Below are 14677 nucleotides of genomic sequence, written 5' to 3'. Positions count from 1 at the left end.
AGGATCGAGGGTGTTAGAGAGGATCGAGTGGTGTTTTATGCCGGCGCAATTAAGGCTATATTACAGCAAGGCAGCTACACGAAGAGAAAAAACAGCGTGCCTAATAAACGATCGAGCTGAACCCAGGAAACCCATTAACGTTCTGTGTATTGGTGTCAGGCACTTATTAACAGGTATACTAGTTATACATCGGGATTTTTTTTCAAATAAAAAACGTTTTAAACATTTTACTGATCGTTTATTTGTCAAATATCGCTCTCTTTTGGTCGGGTATTGTAACCTAACCACAGTTAAATATATCCACTCTCCTTTTTTCTGAAATATCACCAACTACTTTAGTGAGGTCATGTGTAATTAGAGCCTTCTAATTTCTGCATTAATTGGAGTGGTAACTCTTGGAAAAATACGGAGTTGTGGTTCTTATTAGTCTATGTGACCACAAGAAAAGTATGAATCGTGTTTTTTCTAAACAAGTTTGAAAGCCTCCATAGACAATAAACACCATATGGTTTAAAAAAAATCGATAGTTCTATTCGCTTAAATCCGGAATATCGTACCAAATTTAGTACCTTGTGATGCAGATATTTCACTTTTAATACGCCGCTGTATGAATTTCCCTTTGATATCTTAAAATTGCTAGCGCCTCAAGTATTTTGTGGTCGGTCCTGAATTAAGTTTATATTAGTACATCATTATTTTGCAAGAGAAAAAAAAACGTCTTGGCTAAAAAAAAAACACTAAAACATCGTGACATTAAAAATAGCAAGAAAAAAAATCGAGCAGACGATGTATTATGAAGCCAATAATAAATGAAAATAAAAAAGTTATAGGTCTAACTGTTCACTAATTTAGTTACCAATAAAATAGTTGTATCGACAACAGAGTTGCTCTAAAGTATTTAATAGATCTTTGTTCCAATTATAATATTAACTATTTTCGTTAGCGATCTGAGCGACTGACCATTTTGAGAGCATGGCTGAAATACAATTAGCGCCGTTGCGATCTCTCGGGGATTTTTTGCTGGAGTCAGCACGATTCCAGATTCCACAAGTTAAAGATCCAGACAAATGGGCCAATAGAGTACTGAACAATTTGTTGTATTATCAGACCAATTATTTCTTGTCTGCACTCATCATGTTTTTGGTGATAGGGTGAGTTAGCACAGTTTGTCTGCATAGTCTTGTGACGTTGCGTCTGCAGTCAGTTCGACCAAGTGTTGTGTGTTTGCGCATTATTGTGTGTATTAGTGTGTGTATGCGCGCCTGCGTGCTTGTGTGAGAGAGAAAGAGAAGAAAAACAGATTTTTGAGAAAAGTAAACCCTCCAAATATTATGATTATAATATGAATCGCATATTTTTAATTCTTAATTGCTGTGGAAGGAATAGAAAGAGATGTGTTTATTTTTTTCTATTCCAAACTATGAATCAGTTTTCATTTAATTAGAAGTAATTAATGTGGTAATTTAGCTAACTTGGTATTAAGTCTTCATTCCCTTGTTGCTTATAATGATACTTTCAGGAAAACTGGAAAATTCACACACCCCTCGCTGTAGACTTTTTTTGTGGGGTCAATTGCATCACACATAAAGAGTTAATTAATTATGCATATAGAGAAAATGAGGCTAAATATTAAGTTTTTTACCTGTATCCTTGTATGACAAACTTTACTTCTCTGTATTCTGATTGATAAGTTCTTGGTTAAAAAAAAATGGGCTGTGATTATTTGTTTAAATGGTGATCTCTGTGGATAGTTCTATTTCCTGTAGATTTTGTTTCTTTTACTAAACACTCCTAACAAAATTATCCTTTGATCACTTCAGTCACTGTGAGTCAGTATTCTGTATCTGAAATGTGTGCTGTTCTGCATGCTTAAGTCTATCCACACAAGCATGAACCATGGTACTCCAGCATTTGTGTGAAGCTGCATAGCACTAAGGTAGTACATCAGCAAGCTGAGGGATTGTGGTGTAAGATTATTGGTTTTGGTCATATCTCACTGACTGGACTTGGTGAATCATGTAGATGGAAATGTGTTTGCACTGATCCCCATTTGCTCTGGTGTTCCTTAAGGCTCTGTACGTTGTCCTATCTTTTTTCATCCTTTATACCAAGCTACTCTCTGCTCATATTCAAACTCACTCTTCTTGTTCTTATTCGCCCCCATTGGAGCATAGGGCCGCAACCACACCCCGCCATCGGACCTGGTTCTGGGCATCCCTTTCCAGTTGGGACTCAAACTTACTCTGCTTCTGATCAATCTTTCACTAACAATAACATATGTCAGCTGTTCTCCCACTCACAAACACATTGCTATCCAGAGCATTCAAGATTATATTTCAGATGTTAGCATGTTATTGTTAGCCAGTGTTTTTATGTCATTTCTTTATAGTCATTGGTCAGTGCAAAGAGTGTGACATGCTTTGGTGCTGATGCTGCATGATAAAAGTACTCTATTAATAATAATATTTTCCCTTGTAGGTTGATGCACCCAGTGAAAATGGTGTTGGGCTTTACAGCAATTTCAGTTGCCTTTGGTGGTTATGTATATTGCACCAACAACCAGTGGCGGGCTCGGCAGTTTAAAAGAAACCATCCATTGGTCAGCGTGATCATCATTCTGGCGGCTGGGTACCTTGTGGTCTACATGTTGGGAGCAGTCATTGTTTTTATGTTTGGGATCGCATTCCCACTTTTGTGTAAGTTTGATGTCTTTGCATAATAATAGCATTTTTATTTAGAATGTAGCACAGTCTGTGAAAGCTATTTCTAATGTGCAAAAAGTTTCCTGGAAGCTCAGTTGAAAAGTAGTACCATTTGAGCTGTTAAGTCCAACAGCATGTGCAACTGGACCAACATGCAGGATACTGACAAATCTTTAATGATTTTTGTGCAGTGTAAATTATTGTGTTTAACAAATTAATTTTTGGACGTGGCAGAATGGTTGTATTCTTTGTCTGACAAATGTACTTAATATTCTGTCGAGATTAATAGATATGCATTTTTTCTGTCTGTAGAGTTATAAAATGGGTTATCTTTGGAAAAAAAATCAAACTGAATTCTGTTACATTTTAAATAGTCATCATGTGTGAAAGTAATGTTTAAATTTATAAAGCTTTAAAAAATAACAGAAATTACTAATGTCATTTTTTTCATATTCCTTCTATTCTAGGAGTTGCAAGACTTTGATGTTGTTTAACACTTTCCCTTTCTTGCAGTGATTTTGATTCATGCATCTCTAAGAATGCGCAGCATCAAGAACAAGTTCACCAATAAAATGGAATATGTAGGACTAAAACGCACCCCAATGGGTATTATTTTGGAGGGCCTTGGGCAAGAGCAGGAGGCAGGGTCCTAGATATCTGCAAGTTCCATGTGTCAGGTTTTCCTTCTGAATCTGCCTTTCTCCAATATTTCTCATTTTTTTTTTTTTATTTATTTATTTGTTTGTTTATATCTTTTGCTGCAGTTCATGTCAGATAGAATCAGATTTTTTTGGTGGAGATTTTTTTGTGGTGTAATCAGAGGCTAAGTGGAAATGGTGCTGTTGTAAGCTTTGATGTATTGAAATAGTTGGAATTGTCCTATCAGAAAACATTTTTTTGTGAAACATTAGTATTCATTTGATCATGTTTGACCACCGTTAAAATGTTTACAGCTCCAAAAACAGTGGGATTGATTGAAGATTTTATTTGCCCTGGAGTAATGGGTTAGCTGCATGTTGTTTTGCAAGATAAGGATATAAGCTTATTCAGGAGTCAATGAAGAAATTGTCGACCAGCTGACTGATTGCAAATTAATTGCTTTTTACATGGTGCCACCCATGATAAAGATTTTTAAAATATGAATTTTGTCTTCCAGTTGAAAGTGGATAGCATGCTTTTTAACTTTATCTGGGATGTAATTTGTTGTGCTCTGCCTTGTTTGAATGGGTTTTTTTTTTTTTCTTTCTTTTTTAAACTTTTGTCTTTCAGATACCAACAAGAATGATGTATTCCAAGTGAAATGGGATGTTGTTGATGTTTACAGAATTTTGATATCCTTTCTGCAAATGTACATTGTGTCCATATGTGTGTGTGTCTCCGCACGTGTATGTTTGTGTGTGTGAGTGCACACATGTGCATGCATTTGCATATGTGTTTGATTTCCTTTTATAATCTAATATTTCACTATTTTTGAAGAGCACAGGGGCCAGAACAGTGCTCTGCTTACCTTCCTCAACAATTGTGATTGTTCTACTGTATTTGTTTTTATTACTGTGCTGAGCAAGGCTTATCAGACAGTACAGTACCCATTTGTATTTTGAGCATGGCCTGAAAACATTTTATGACTTATTTTTTGCCCCCACCACTTCTAATGACCTCCAGAAGTAATTGTACGTTGTTCACATGGGATTTGTATTCAAATTTTGATGTTAAGCACAGTAATTGTGTACTGTGCTAACACTGTTTGATCTGCAGACATCTAGTCTTCCTGTTTGCAATAACGCATCTTGTCTTTTCAAGAGCCTTCTTAGTAGCATCTTATTCAGGTTGGGCAACTCATTCCTTAAAGAACAATGTTTATTGTTGTGATTTGTTTATACTGTTACAAACAAGCTTTTATTTCCATTATGTCAAAGGATGATGACATATGCAGAGGCTGTTCTTTTATTCTTTGAGGTGGGCATTTTTGCTTTGGTGGAGGGGGAATAGGCAGTGCTATTTAACTCTCTTTTTCACAAAAGTATGTCTTATTAAGACTGGATTGGGTAATTTCTGAACCAGCATTTTTTAGTTCCTTTGTGCTAAAGGTGCAATGATTTTGTTCTGAAATGTCACAACATCACAGGCAGTGTTGAATTTTTTAGGCCACAATGATATTTTTCAACATTTAAGTAAAAAAAAGTAAGATTGCAACAAAATGGTGAATTGATATTAAGGGCATTATTGATGACCAGAACAGCATGTGCTTTTCCTCGGTGTTTGGATTGTTGATCATTTCTTTGGGTGTTGGCCAGAAGTGATTAGAAACTTTGTTGCATAATGATGTGATTGATTAGCATCTTGTTATTGGTTGCCTGTGTTTACCCTTTTTTTCCATTGTTATTTATATTAATATTATCAGATGTCAGGTTGTCTAGTAGAAACACATTTGCTAATGCCATTGCATTATCAACAGGCTTATTCAGTTGTAAAATAAAAATAACCTTGAATTTAACCACAGGTTTTTTTCAGTTCATTAGGGGAGGAAAAGGTTCAAGCTCAAGTGCTTTGTACAGTTATGATGTAATTCCTTGTGTCATGTCCACATATTTGGTTTTGCTCAAATTTTTCGTCTGAAAGGTAATGGCCTGAATTTGTTATGTGGTACATCACAATGATGTCCAGATCACGAAGATGATTAAGTCTAGTTCTTTCAGTCTCATGCCACATTGAAATCGGAATGGCTAAATATGTGGTGTTTTGTCTCATAGGTAGCGCTGTTAATCTCAACAACAATTATTTATAAAGTTGCTGAGGCTGCTGCAAGCCTTGATGAAGATACAAATCAAAATGCTTATGAAAGAGCTGGTGCCGTTTGAGTCAGGATCCAGGTCATCTTTTAACATAGAGAACAATAAAATTAAGACATTCTTTTTTGATCACTTTCGTTTAGTCAGGGATACACCTGACGATAAGAGAGGATATGTTTGTGAATATGCAAATTGTGCTGCTAGTACCAACTACATAACTAAATAAACAATTAAAATGTTAAGCAAGATTCAAGCTATTGATGTTGATTTTTTAATTGAGAGCATTTATTGTTTTCACATTAGTCTCTGTAGATGTTCCAGAGGATATGATGCTGAAATCAGAAGTAGCTGTATACTTTATCATAGAAAGTAGCAGTTAATGTTGATGACTATTAAGAATTTGGTATATAGATACACTGTGCAAATAATCAGACCTAATAAGTTTTTTTTAAAGCTTCACAGCCATGCCTTAAAAATATAAAATGTTTACAATTTTTAAACTGTTAGCATTATAAGTTTGTAGGTATAAATAGATGAAAGCATTTTTAGTGTGATAAATTATGAAAACATTTCATGTTTTTTTGATTTAAAAATCTGTTAGACTTGTTTACCAAGAGCCTGAACTAGTCAGTTGTCACATTAACTATCCTACCTTTATTTTAAAACTGGATTACTGATTGGGTATTTGTGTGTGTGTATATACACACATTTAAATGTGTGCCATTGAATGGTAGTATTTGTAAACAAAACTGCAAATCTGTTTATTTTTTTACCCCATTTTCTTTTTGCACTTTGTGTATTTAGTGATTTTGTTTTGTGTGCGTTTTTTAGTCAGTGTGTTAAATTTTGTTCATTTCTTTTATTTCTTTTTTATGTAATTGTTGTTGAGTTAGATAATTACGTGCATGCTTGTCTTTTAGCCTACTTTAAACTGTACCTCTAGAAGTGCATTTGAATTTTACTTGTGTTAATGAAATGGTTTTTCCAATAACTAGATATTCTTTGCCAGTATTTCTATTTGTACCGGATACTGTGTGACATGAAAAGATATCAATGTCAATACAGATCCTGTTACTTTTTTGTTAGATCTGTATGAGTGTGGATTCTAGATTTCTATTCAAACCCATCAGCTTAGGTTATGGTGCTAAAGTTGCATTCTAATTATGAGCAAATGGGATTTATTTCCCATTCTTTTCTAACAGCTTCCTCCTTGCTTCATACCCACAAAGCTAAGCATCAGCAGTAATCGTTAGTCTTTCCATTTTCTCAGAAATTGTAATTATTTCATGATTCTTTAAACAATGGCCCAAATTTATTACTTTGGCTGCAGGTTACAGTCATTTTTGAGGAATATTGGAAAATTAGAAAAGGACCTTCTCAGTTTCTGATGGTGACAGTCTTTCATAACTGAAGGTTACAATGGTTTTCTGAACAAATATTTAACAAACTATAGTAAGACCAAAGTGAAGTATCAAAGAGCATGTTAATGTTTTGCATAAAAGAGTTAAACTGCTAGTGACTGTCAAAGCATCTTTTATACTCTTGATTTTTTATTCTTTGCTAATCTAAGCGTTGATGTCAATTAATTTTGGAGAGTTGATGACAAGGCTGAATTCATGCTAGACACATTCATGCCAAATTTAAAAAAATGTATTACCAAAGACTGTATGCATACATAGTTGCTAATCTCTATTTCATGATGCTTAAAAAACTTTGCTTGAAGCTTCTGCATTGAGAATTCATGTCTATCAGAAAAGATGTAACAAGTAGTTTCGAACAAATAAATCTGATTATGTGCAATATGCTTTTCACCTTGCCCCCATATTCTTCCTTCACTCACTTCTGTGATGCTGATTTGTCACTGCTTTAAAAAAAAACTTTTTTTAAATTAATGCCCTAATATCTAGTACCCTTTTTTGATTGACTTATATCGTACAAATGTTCTTTCGGATTATGAGGTTTTTAACCAGCACAAATACTATTCTGCTAATTTCAGGATGTAGGTCAGGAGTGGGGAACTGCTGTTTGAATATTTATAAGATCATTTACAGGCTGTACAAAATTATCAACTAAAAAATTAGCCTGCTATATTTGGTCAAGCTGTAGTTTCGCTGCCTTGGCAGAGCCAAACCAAACGATTGCATGGACCGAATGTTTCCCACCCCTGATGTAGGTAAACATAAAAATTGCTAACGTTTTTACAAAAAATTGCCAGAATTTCTGAGCTCTTTTTTTTTTATTATTATTATATAGTAACAGCCAAGGGAGGTACTATGGTTTTCACCCAACACATTAATAAAGGATATGAACTAAAAAGCTTCATTTTTTTCCCCAGATAACATTTCATTCTTGTCTCCTTGAAAGTACCAACCAGTTTTGAGTGGAAAATTTGCTGTCACCTAAGCTACTGTCCAGAAACTATGAGGTGGTGTTGGGTTCAGGGAAATATATTTAGATATCTTATATTGCCAGATGGTATACTTGGCTACTTAATTCAGAATCATTGTCGCTATGTCCATAAGTCATGGGTAGGAGAGAGAGGAGAGGCTAGTGTAGCTGGCAGCAGTCCTTTGTTGGAAGAGGGGGAGGTAAATGTGATGTGTCATGAGAGGGAGCAGACAGCAAAATTCTTATTCTCCCCAACACACACACTTTACCGCCTGTTTAAAAGGTCTTGTTTTTAATTTGTCTTACTTGAGATCATGAAAGGATGGAGGACTTCCAGTGAGCTTCTTGTTTAATCTATAGCTGTTTACATTTCGAGAATAAGAATAGTGCTGGAAAAGAGTGAGGAGTATCCAGAATTCAAGATCACAACCTCTCTGGTTGTGCCATTGAAAAATTATTTACTAACCCTACACTAGCCAATACATAATTGATCAGGCTTCAGTGGTAATATATTCAAGCCTAAAGATGTTAAGTTCTAAAGAAACTGCCATATTCAGTTATTTGCACGCGCATTACATTACACTTTAAAATGTGTATCTATATATTCAGGTTATTTTGACATTTACATTGTGGGCTTGCAAAAAATAATATAAAAAAGGAATCATGCGTGTTAACTTTATGTAAACAAAGGAAAGAGTCGTTCATCATCTGTCCAAAGAAAAAAAATGCAGTTGTTGCATTCCTAAGGTTGAGAGAAAGATTTTTGTCTTCAATCCCCCTTTCCCCCACCTCCTCTCCCCAAAAAATCCCATTTGAATATATGTAAGATTTTTTGTCTTTTGCTACCTACATTTGCTTTGTTGCTAAGGATATGCCATGGCTCAAAAGTTCTCAGACCAATGCTGTATCTCCTCATTCAGCCTTTGGTATTTATGGTATGTTGTTTTCTAGGGATTGGGAAACATTATTATGAGCTGATTTTTGTTTGGTTATTTATATCACTGCATTTGCATTTCTTTGATCATTATTGTGCAGATTCCTGTTTAATTTTTATGTTGTCGCATAGCATGCTTGTCGAACTGATCAAAAATTCTAAAAGCATTTCAGTTGTGCTTCATTTCATAAGGTAAAGTAATATGCCTTCATGCTGAATTATGAAAACATGTTGGAATTCCACCCCCATCACCTCAGACCACTGTCTTTTTGCATGCTATGAAGCTATAATTAGTAACCAAAGGCACCATCAAATTTTTACAATCACTTTTTCAGCATGTACAACAGAATTGTTCAGTCAGCGACTGTTTTTCTCCCACACAATGCACCCTATGACATATTATAAGTCATCTAGACTGAAATCAAGCTACTGTGCATTTTGTTGCTGTAAATATTAGTGATCTGCCTAGTTTTCCTGAGCCAAAAAGTATTTTCACATTTAAATTTTTTTTCTAAACAAACCAGCTTTTTTATGTTTGAACTCCTGATTAGACAACTGTTGTCATTGATTGAGACCAAACATAATACCATATCACCCTAAATTGCTGCCTTTCCAAACAGATGCACACAGAGGCCTGTAAAGATTTTGAAAAAAAATCAGTTCAAGCTTCTTTTTTTAGCATGAATACGTTAGTGGATAATACCAGCCCTTTGATGGCAATCATATAAACTCTAAAATAATGAATAAAAAATGCAAGTTCATCTAGTTTATTTTACTGCACCCAAATTATGTATATGGCAAATATCAATAAAAACATGGTGTCTGCCATAAGCAAAGATGTTTGTTTATTCTTAATTATTACCTGTACTTGTGTGAAATGGTCTGAAGAATACATCTTTTTTAAAGTTCTTCAGGAATCTGTTAAATATTCTCATTTTCTACTCCACTCCAAATAATGAATTTGATGGGGAAAATAATGTAAATGCAATAAATTTAAATTACTATTCATTATTTGTGGACATTTCATAACATTTTGCTCACACAAGACAAGTCAGTTACTTTTAAAAACAGGATTTGGCACAGATTTCAATCTAAACCAGTCACAGCCAGATTTTCAGGGCAAAACATTCATCTATGACGAGCAGTTATGGTGGTCTGATGGTACTGGTCATCGAGAGAACTGGACAGATGCAGTGGCTGACAAGACTGGCCACTTAGGCCTGTGGTGTGAAGATCCTGCATGGAATGACCAGTCCACTCCTTCACTTGTAAGCCAGTTCTTCGTCTCTCTTGGTGGTGACATTCCTCAAGTTTTCCTGAAGAACAATTTTGCTTGCCATTAGAGTGATTTGCTGGGTCACATGGCTGAACCAGACCAACTTGTGCCGCTTGACTGTTGCAAGGAGTAACCCACGAGGGTGGCAACCTTGCTCTGTACAAAGTCACTGGTTTAGTGCATCATGTAGGATTTAAATTTATTTAGAAGGAGCGAGCTTTCTCAGTTTTCATAATGTCTGTTGAACAGTCATTAAGGGCTGAAATTACTACTAACACTCTGCAGTTGAGAGCTTACACATCCATTGAATAAACTTTATTTGACTAAACAGACTACTATATAGTCTGAACTGTAATGAGTACATTATCAGCCCATTTTGTAACACTGCATGGTACCAGGTTGGACAACAGAGCTGCAAAAAGCAAACTCAGTGCAAGGGTAGTTTGACTCTTACACATGTCCTAATTTTACTGTCCAACAAACATTGGGGTGTGGGGGGGGGGAAGAGGAACCACTTTGTACAGGCCAACAGAAGCACAAAAACTGCTGACAACAAACTTGTTCTTTGACTATGCAACAAGCAACACTTGCACACCAATCCAAAGGATGCTCAAAGAGTGGCAGCTTGTGCACACAACATGGTAGCAAATCAGACTCCAAGCTTTTTATGAAGCTTTTGTTTTCTCAAGTGGTCTTTTAATTTTCATTACTTTTTCTTCTTTCCCCGCTGTACCACTTCCCATCCTTCTTCTTCTACATCCATTGCCGAGTCTCCTGCAATCCACATTGTACATGAGAATATAACATGCACAGGCATACACATGCTTGCATACTTTTTAGATCTAACATAATCTGTTCTCATTTTGCAAAACTGCCAACTGCATCAGTCTTGACAAAGTAGAATTAACTGTTTTTTTCAACCATCTAAAATACATTCTAATACAAGACTAAAAAATGTCTCCCATCCCCAAATTAGAAATTCAAATTTATAGACCAATGTTTGATATTGCATTTGGATTTTCCTATGATTTAAATGCTGCTAAATTTGAGAGTAGCATTAAAGCATTCACTAATGTACAGTACAGCAGAGGTTATTCTAAGATTTCAAAAAGAGGAATCCAGGGGGCCATTCAAATGAAACATGGGAGCCCATTGAAATCAACACTTTCACTGTTTTTTTTCACACAAATATTTGAATAGAACCCAAAATATTTTATCAAATGAAACAAGATTAATCACACTCAGATTTTTTTTCTTTTATTGATAAATCATCTTCCTTCATCTGTAGTCTGATCAGAGCATCCTAAATTTGCAAACCAGTTAATCTCTGTGTCAGTCTCACTGGTGCTATAAGCTAACATTTACACATGGGGTGCAGGTACATAGTTTTTTTTATACTTCTGGTCTCAGTCTCTGACTGTCTCCGATTTGTTGCTTACATTTACAATTCCACACATGATTTCTGTGATGCACTCTGACTCACAAGACAAAGTTTTTGTTTCTTCTAGTTTTTGTCAATAACTGCTTTCTGAGGCCATGAATGAAAAAAATCAAACAGTTGCTTTTACTTCTTTTTTTGGCTCGCTTACAATACTCTTAGAGCAATCCCCTTCAATTCAAATTATTTCCTCTGTGTGGGTTTCTCTTAAACTCTGTAACCCTTTTTGCAGGAATCTCACAAGGCTGCAGCCTAGAATAACTTCTGAACTCACCTGCATCACCTTCTCCATGCTCGTCATTACTGAGGGAGTCCTCCGCTGTGCCTTTAGGTAGTGAGCCTTGTGGGTGTGATGCAAAAGAAGACCCCTGCACATCACTAGCTGCCACCAGGTCATCTGGCATCTGCAGACATGAAGACTGTCATTTACATGTCACTCTAATCACCCTCAAACCCTAGGATGGGGCAGCCATTAGAGTAGTACTAAAAAAGAAAACACTCCTTTGTCACCACTTCAGTGAGGATAGTAGATGTTCTCAGTTCAGATCTCATTTCAGGACACATGCACTTTCTCGAGTATTTACTGGGCTGATTATCAATGGGTTTTTTTATAGATACTCTCATACCCTATACACACACTCCATTATTCTTCCCCCTTTCAGAGTGAGATCACCTCGAGGTGGAATCAGAACCATTTCTACACCAAAGAAACCAACCACAGACCAGGTGCTCATGCTAATTCACTACACTATACATTCATTTATAGTCAGGAAACTGCAGGAACTACTGAAAAAATTCTTCAAAGATTGTTACTGACACCCAGACATTGGAAAAGGTCATTATGTATGACAGGTGACTATTATTTTGGGGACATTGCTTAAGCATTTATGTCACCTTTCCATTCATAAAAATACACATTTTTCATATAAATTTATGGGCACTTTCAGGTATGACATTGCCTAGCACATAACTTCATATGCTTTAAACGGAAAACCAGATTTTCTTGACATTCTTACATTTACAGAAGACTACAAACACCCAGAGCATATGCACTAAGTTAATATGTGAAACAAAAAGATCTACACTCACTTCTACTTCCTCATTAGAAGTTTCAGCCTTGCGACACTGTGCAGCATTGACTGAAGGCAGCCGCTGCAGTATCCCTAAAACTTCTGATGCATGACCAGTACCAATTAGGTTGTAGCTTTGACAGATGTGGCTTGCAACCTGTGGAGCAGGGTAATGAGTTATATATACTAAACCTCATTTTTTCCTGATAATTAACATAATTACACTTTTCATCTGAGGATCTATTCAGCAACAATACTGTGAAAAGCAAAAGCCATGTCGAGGAATAATCAGACTGCTGTTTAGTGTTTAGAGAAGACTAGATGGAAGCTACATAGAACTCTAAATCCAACAACCTGGTTTACATTATGGGTTTAAGTACAAATCTCATAATGCCATGGATGTACTGGTAACAGATTACACTTAATAATACAAAATCCAAGTCCATAAAGCGACATCTCTCAAAGAGTTTTACAACCAACCATTTGTATGCTGTCATCTTCAATATGTAAATCTTCAAATACATCACCAAGCACATCCTCCAAAAAATCTACCAGTTCATCTGGTTTAATGTCTCCTGAAAAAAATGGTACAAAAGTGGTATATACCTCAGACCATCTTTAGTTTATGTGCAACACCAACACAAGCAATACCCATTCTCACTACCTCACTGTGTGACAATCGCACAGTCTATTACCCCTATGTCACACTCACACAGTCTATTTCCCAACCAGTTAAGTAACACTGAACATTCTTCAGCAAAATATCAAGATTAAGTAAGCGATTCTTATTTGATTTATCCACATAACTAATTCTTATTCATAAATGAAGTTCAGTTAGAACGATATTAGTTTCTTTCTACTGACATTTATATAAGTACTCAATTATATTTAATTTGTTCAATTACTTAAAAAATGCAGGAATCAAATCATGTCAATTGGATTTGTTTTTAAACGTGTATAACAGCATATAGTTCACACAGATGTGCCACCGATAATGAACCAGTTGTTTCGAGAATAATATAATCTTCATTCCCAAAATTTTGAATGAAAGATATCATATAATAATCAAGAAAATGCACTGCCCTCAACAGTAAAGTAATTTCTTAAAAATCCTACTGTTTTCGTTGAACCACGTGCATATCGCTGTTACCATCCATTCCGCTTTCTCTCTGCTTTCGGGTCCTCCTATTCCGTGATTGACTGCGAACTGTGGCAGACACAGAAACAAGATGAGTTTGACATTAAAGATTAAAAAAAAAAATAAAGAGTTTATTAACTCGAACTCTGAAAAATAAAAATCTACCCTATAAAAATCACACTACTGACTACACGGATGTGGAACTGAACAATGAGTAAAGTCGTTCTCTTGACTAAAGCAAATTTCTTAATCTTACCTAAATTAAAAAAAATTTACAAAGACTGCCTATATAGAAAAAATATTAATAAGCAGCTTCTACGAATTAAAAAAAATATTAGCCAATGCACCTGTTGTCCTACATTTTCACACGAACAACCTGCGAGAAGGTAGTTATGGGCGATCTTACTGTCGTCTGAAACATGTACTATAAGATCTGTGAACAGTTGAAAATCTAAACTACCTGCAATGCTGTCCAACTGTTCAGTATTTTCGAAACTGCTTGTGTAAACGGCGTGGACTCGAAGGAGGCAGCCATTTTAATGTGGTAGTAATGTCCCTTGAACTATGTCGCCGATGTAATTATAAGATTAAGATAAAGTTTTGTTGAAGTACTTATAGTACAATTTTAAGAAAATGCAAATATTAATATAACCGTATCAATCTACAACTCCTCTTTGTCAAAACGATGCTTTCATACAAAATAATAATAATAATAATTTTAGAATGGGAGATAAGGATGCAAATCCCTTCGCATTCGAAGAGTTTTGTACCTTTAGTAAGTACAAAGGGGATGCCTGAAATCTGGAGTCATTACAAACTCTTTTATAGGGGGTGGGCGATATGGTAAAATTGCAGGCATGATACATTTTTTTAACTGTATTGTCATACAGCCTTTTTTCCCCATTACCTTGGAAAAATTAATATAAAATCTAGAATGAGAAT

General features: G+C 35.4%; 2 protein-coding genes across 2 annotated transcripts; one reads left to right on the top strand and one right to left on the bottom strand.

Moving 5' to 3' along the window:
• The first annotated feature begins 955 nt into the window (after window positions 1-955).
• Window positions 956-9644, top strand: LOC112571845 (PRA1 family protein 2-like). Its single transcript, XM_025251178.1, has 3 exons — window positions 956-1151; window positions 2479-2696; window positions 3216-9644. Exons 1-3 carry the CDS (start codon window positions 973-975, stop codon window positions 3353-3355), a joined length of 537 nt encoding a protein of 178 aa, XP_025106963.1. The 5' UTR covers window positions 956-972; the 3' UTR covers window positions 3356-9644.
• LOC112571844 (pre-rRNA-processing protein TSR2 homolog) lies at window positions 9565-14289 on the bottom strand. Its single transcript, XM_025251177.1, has 6 exons — window positions 14196-14289; window positions 13714-13804; window positions 13078-13172; window positions 12617-12754; window positions 11802-11931; window positions 9565-10863 (listed from the first exon to the last, which is right to left on the bottom strand). The coding sequence occupies exons 1-6, from the start codon at window positions 14268-14270 to the stop codon at window positions 10796-10798; spliced, it is 597 nt and encodes a 198-aa protein (XP_025106962.1). The 5' UTR covers window positions 14271-14289; the 3' UTR covers window positions 9565-10795.
• Window positions 14290-14677: the final 388 nt, after the last annotated feature.

The sequence above is a fragment of the Pomacea canaliculata genome, linkage group LG9 (genome assembly GCF_003073045.1).
Source record: "Pomacea canaliculata isolate SZHN2017 linkage group LG9, ASM307304v1, whole genome shotgun sequence".
NCBI classification, from domain to species: Eukaryota; Metazoa; Mollusca; class Gastropoda; order Architaenioglossa; family Ampullariidae; genus Pomacea; species Pomacea canaliculata.
The sequence above is the reverse complement of the archived record's forward strand: the minus strand, read 5'-3'. Positions and strand labels throughout refer to the sequence as shown.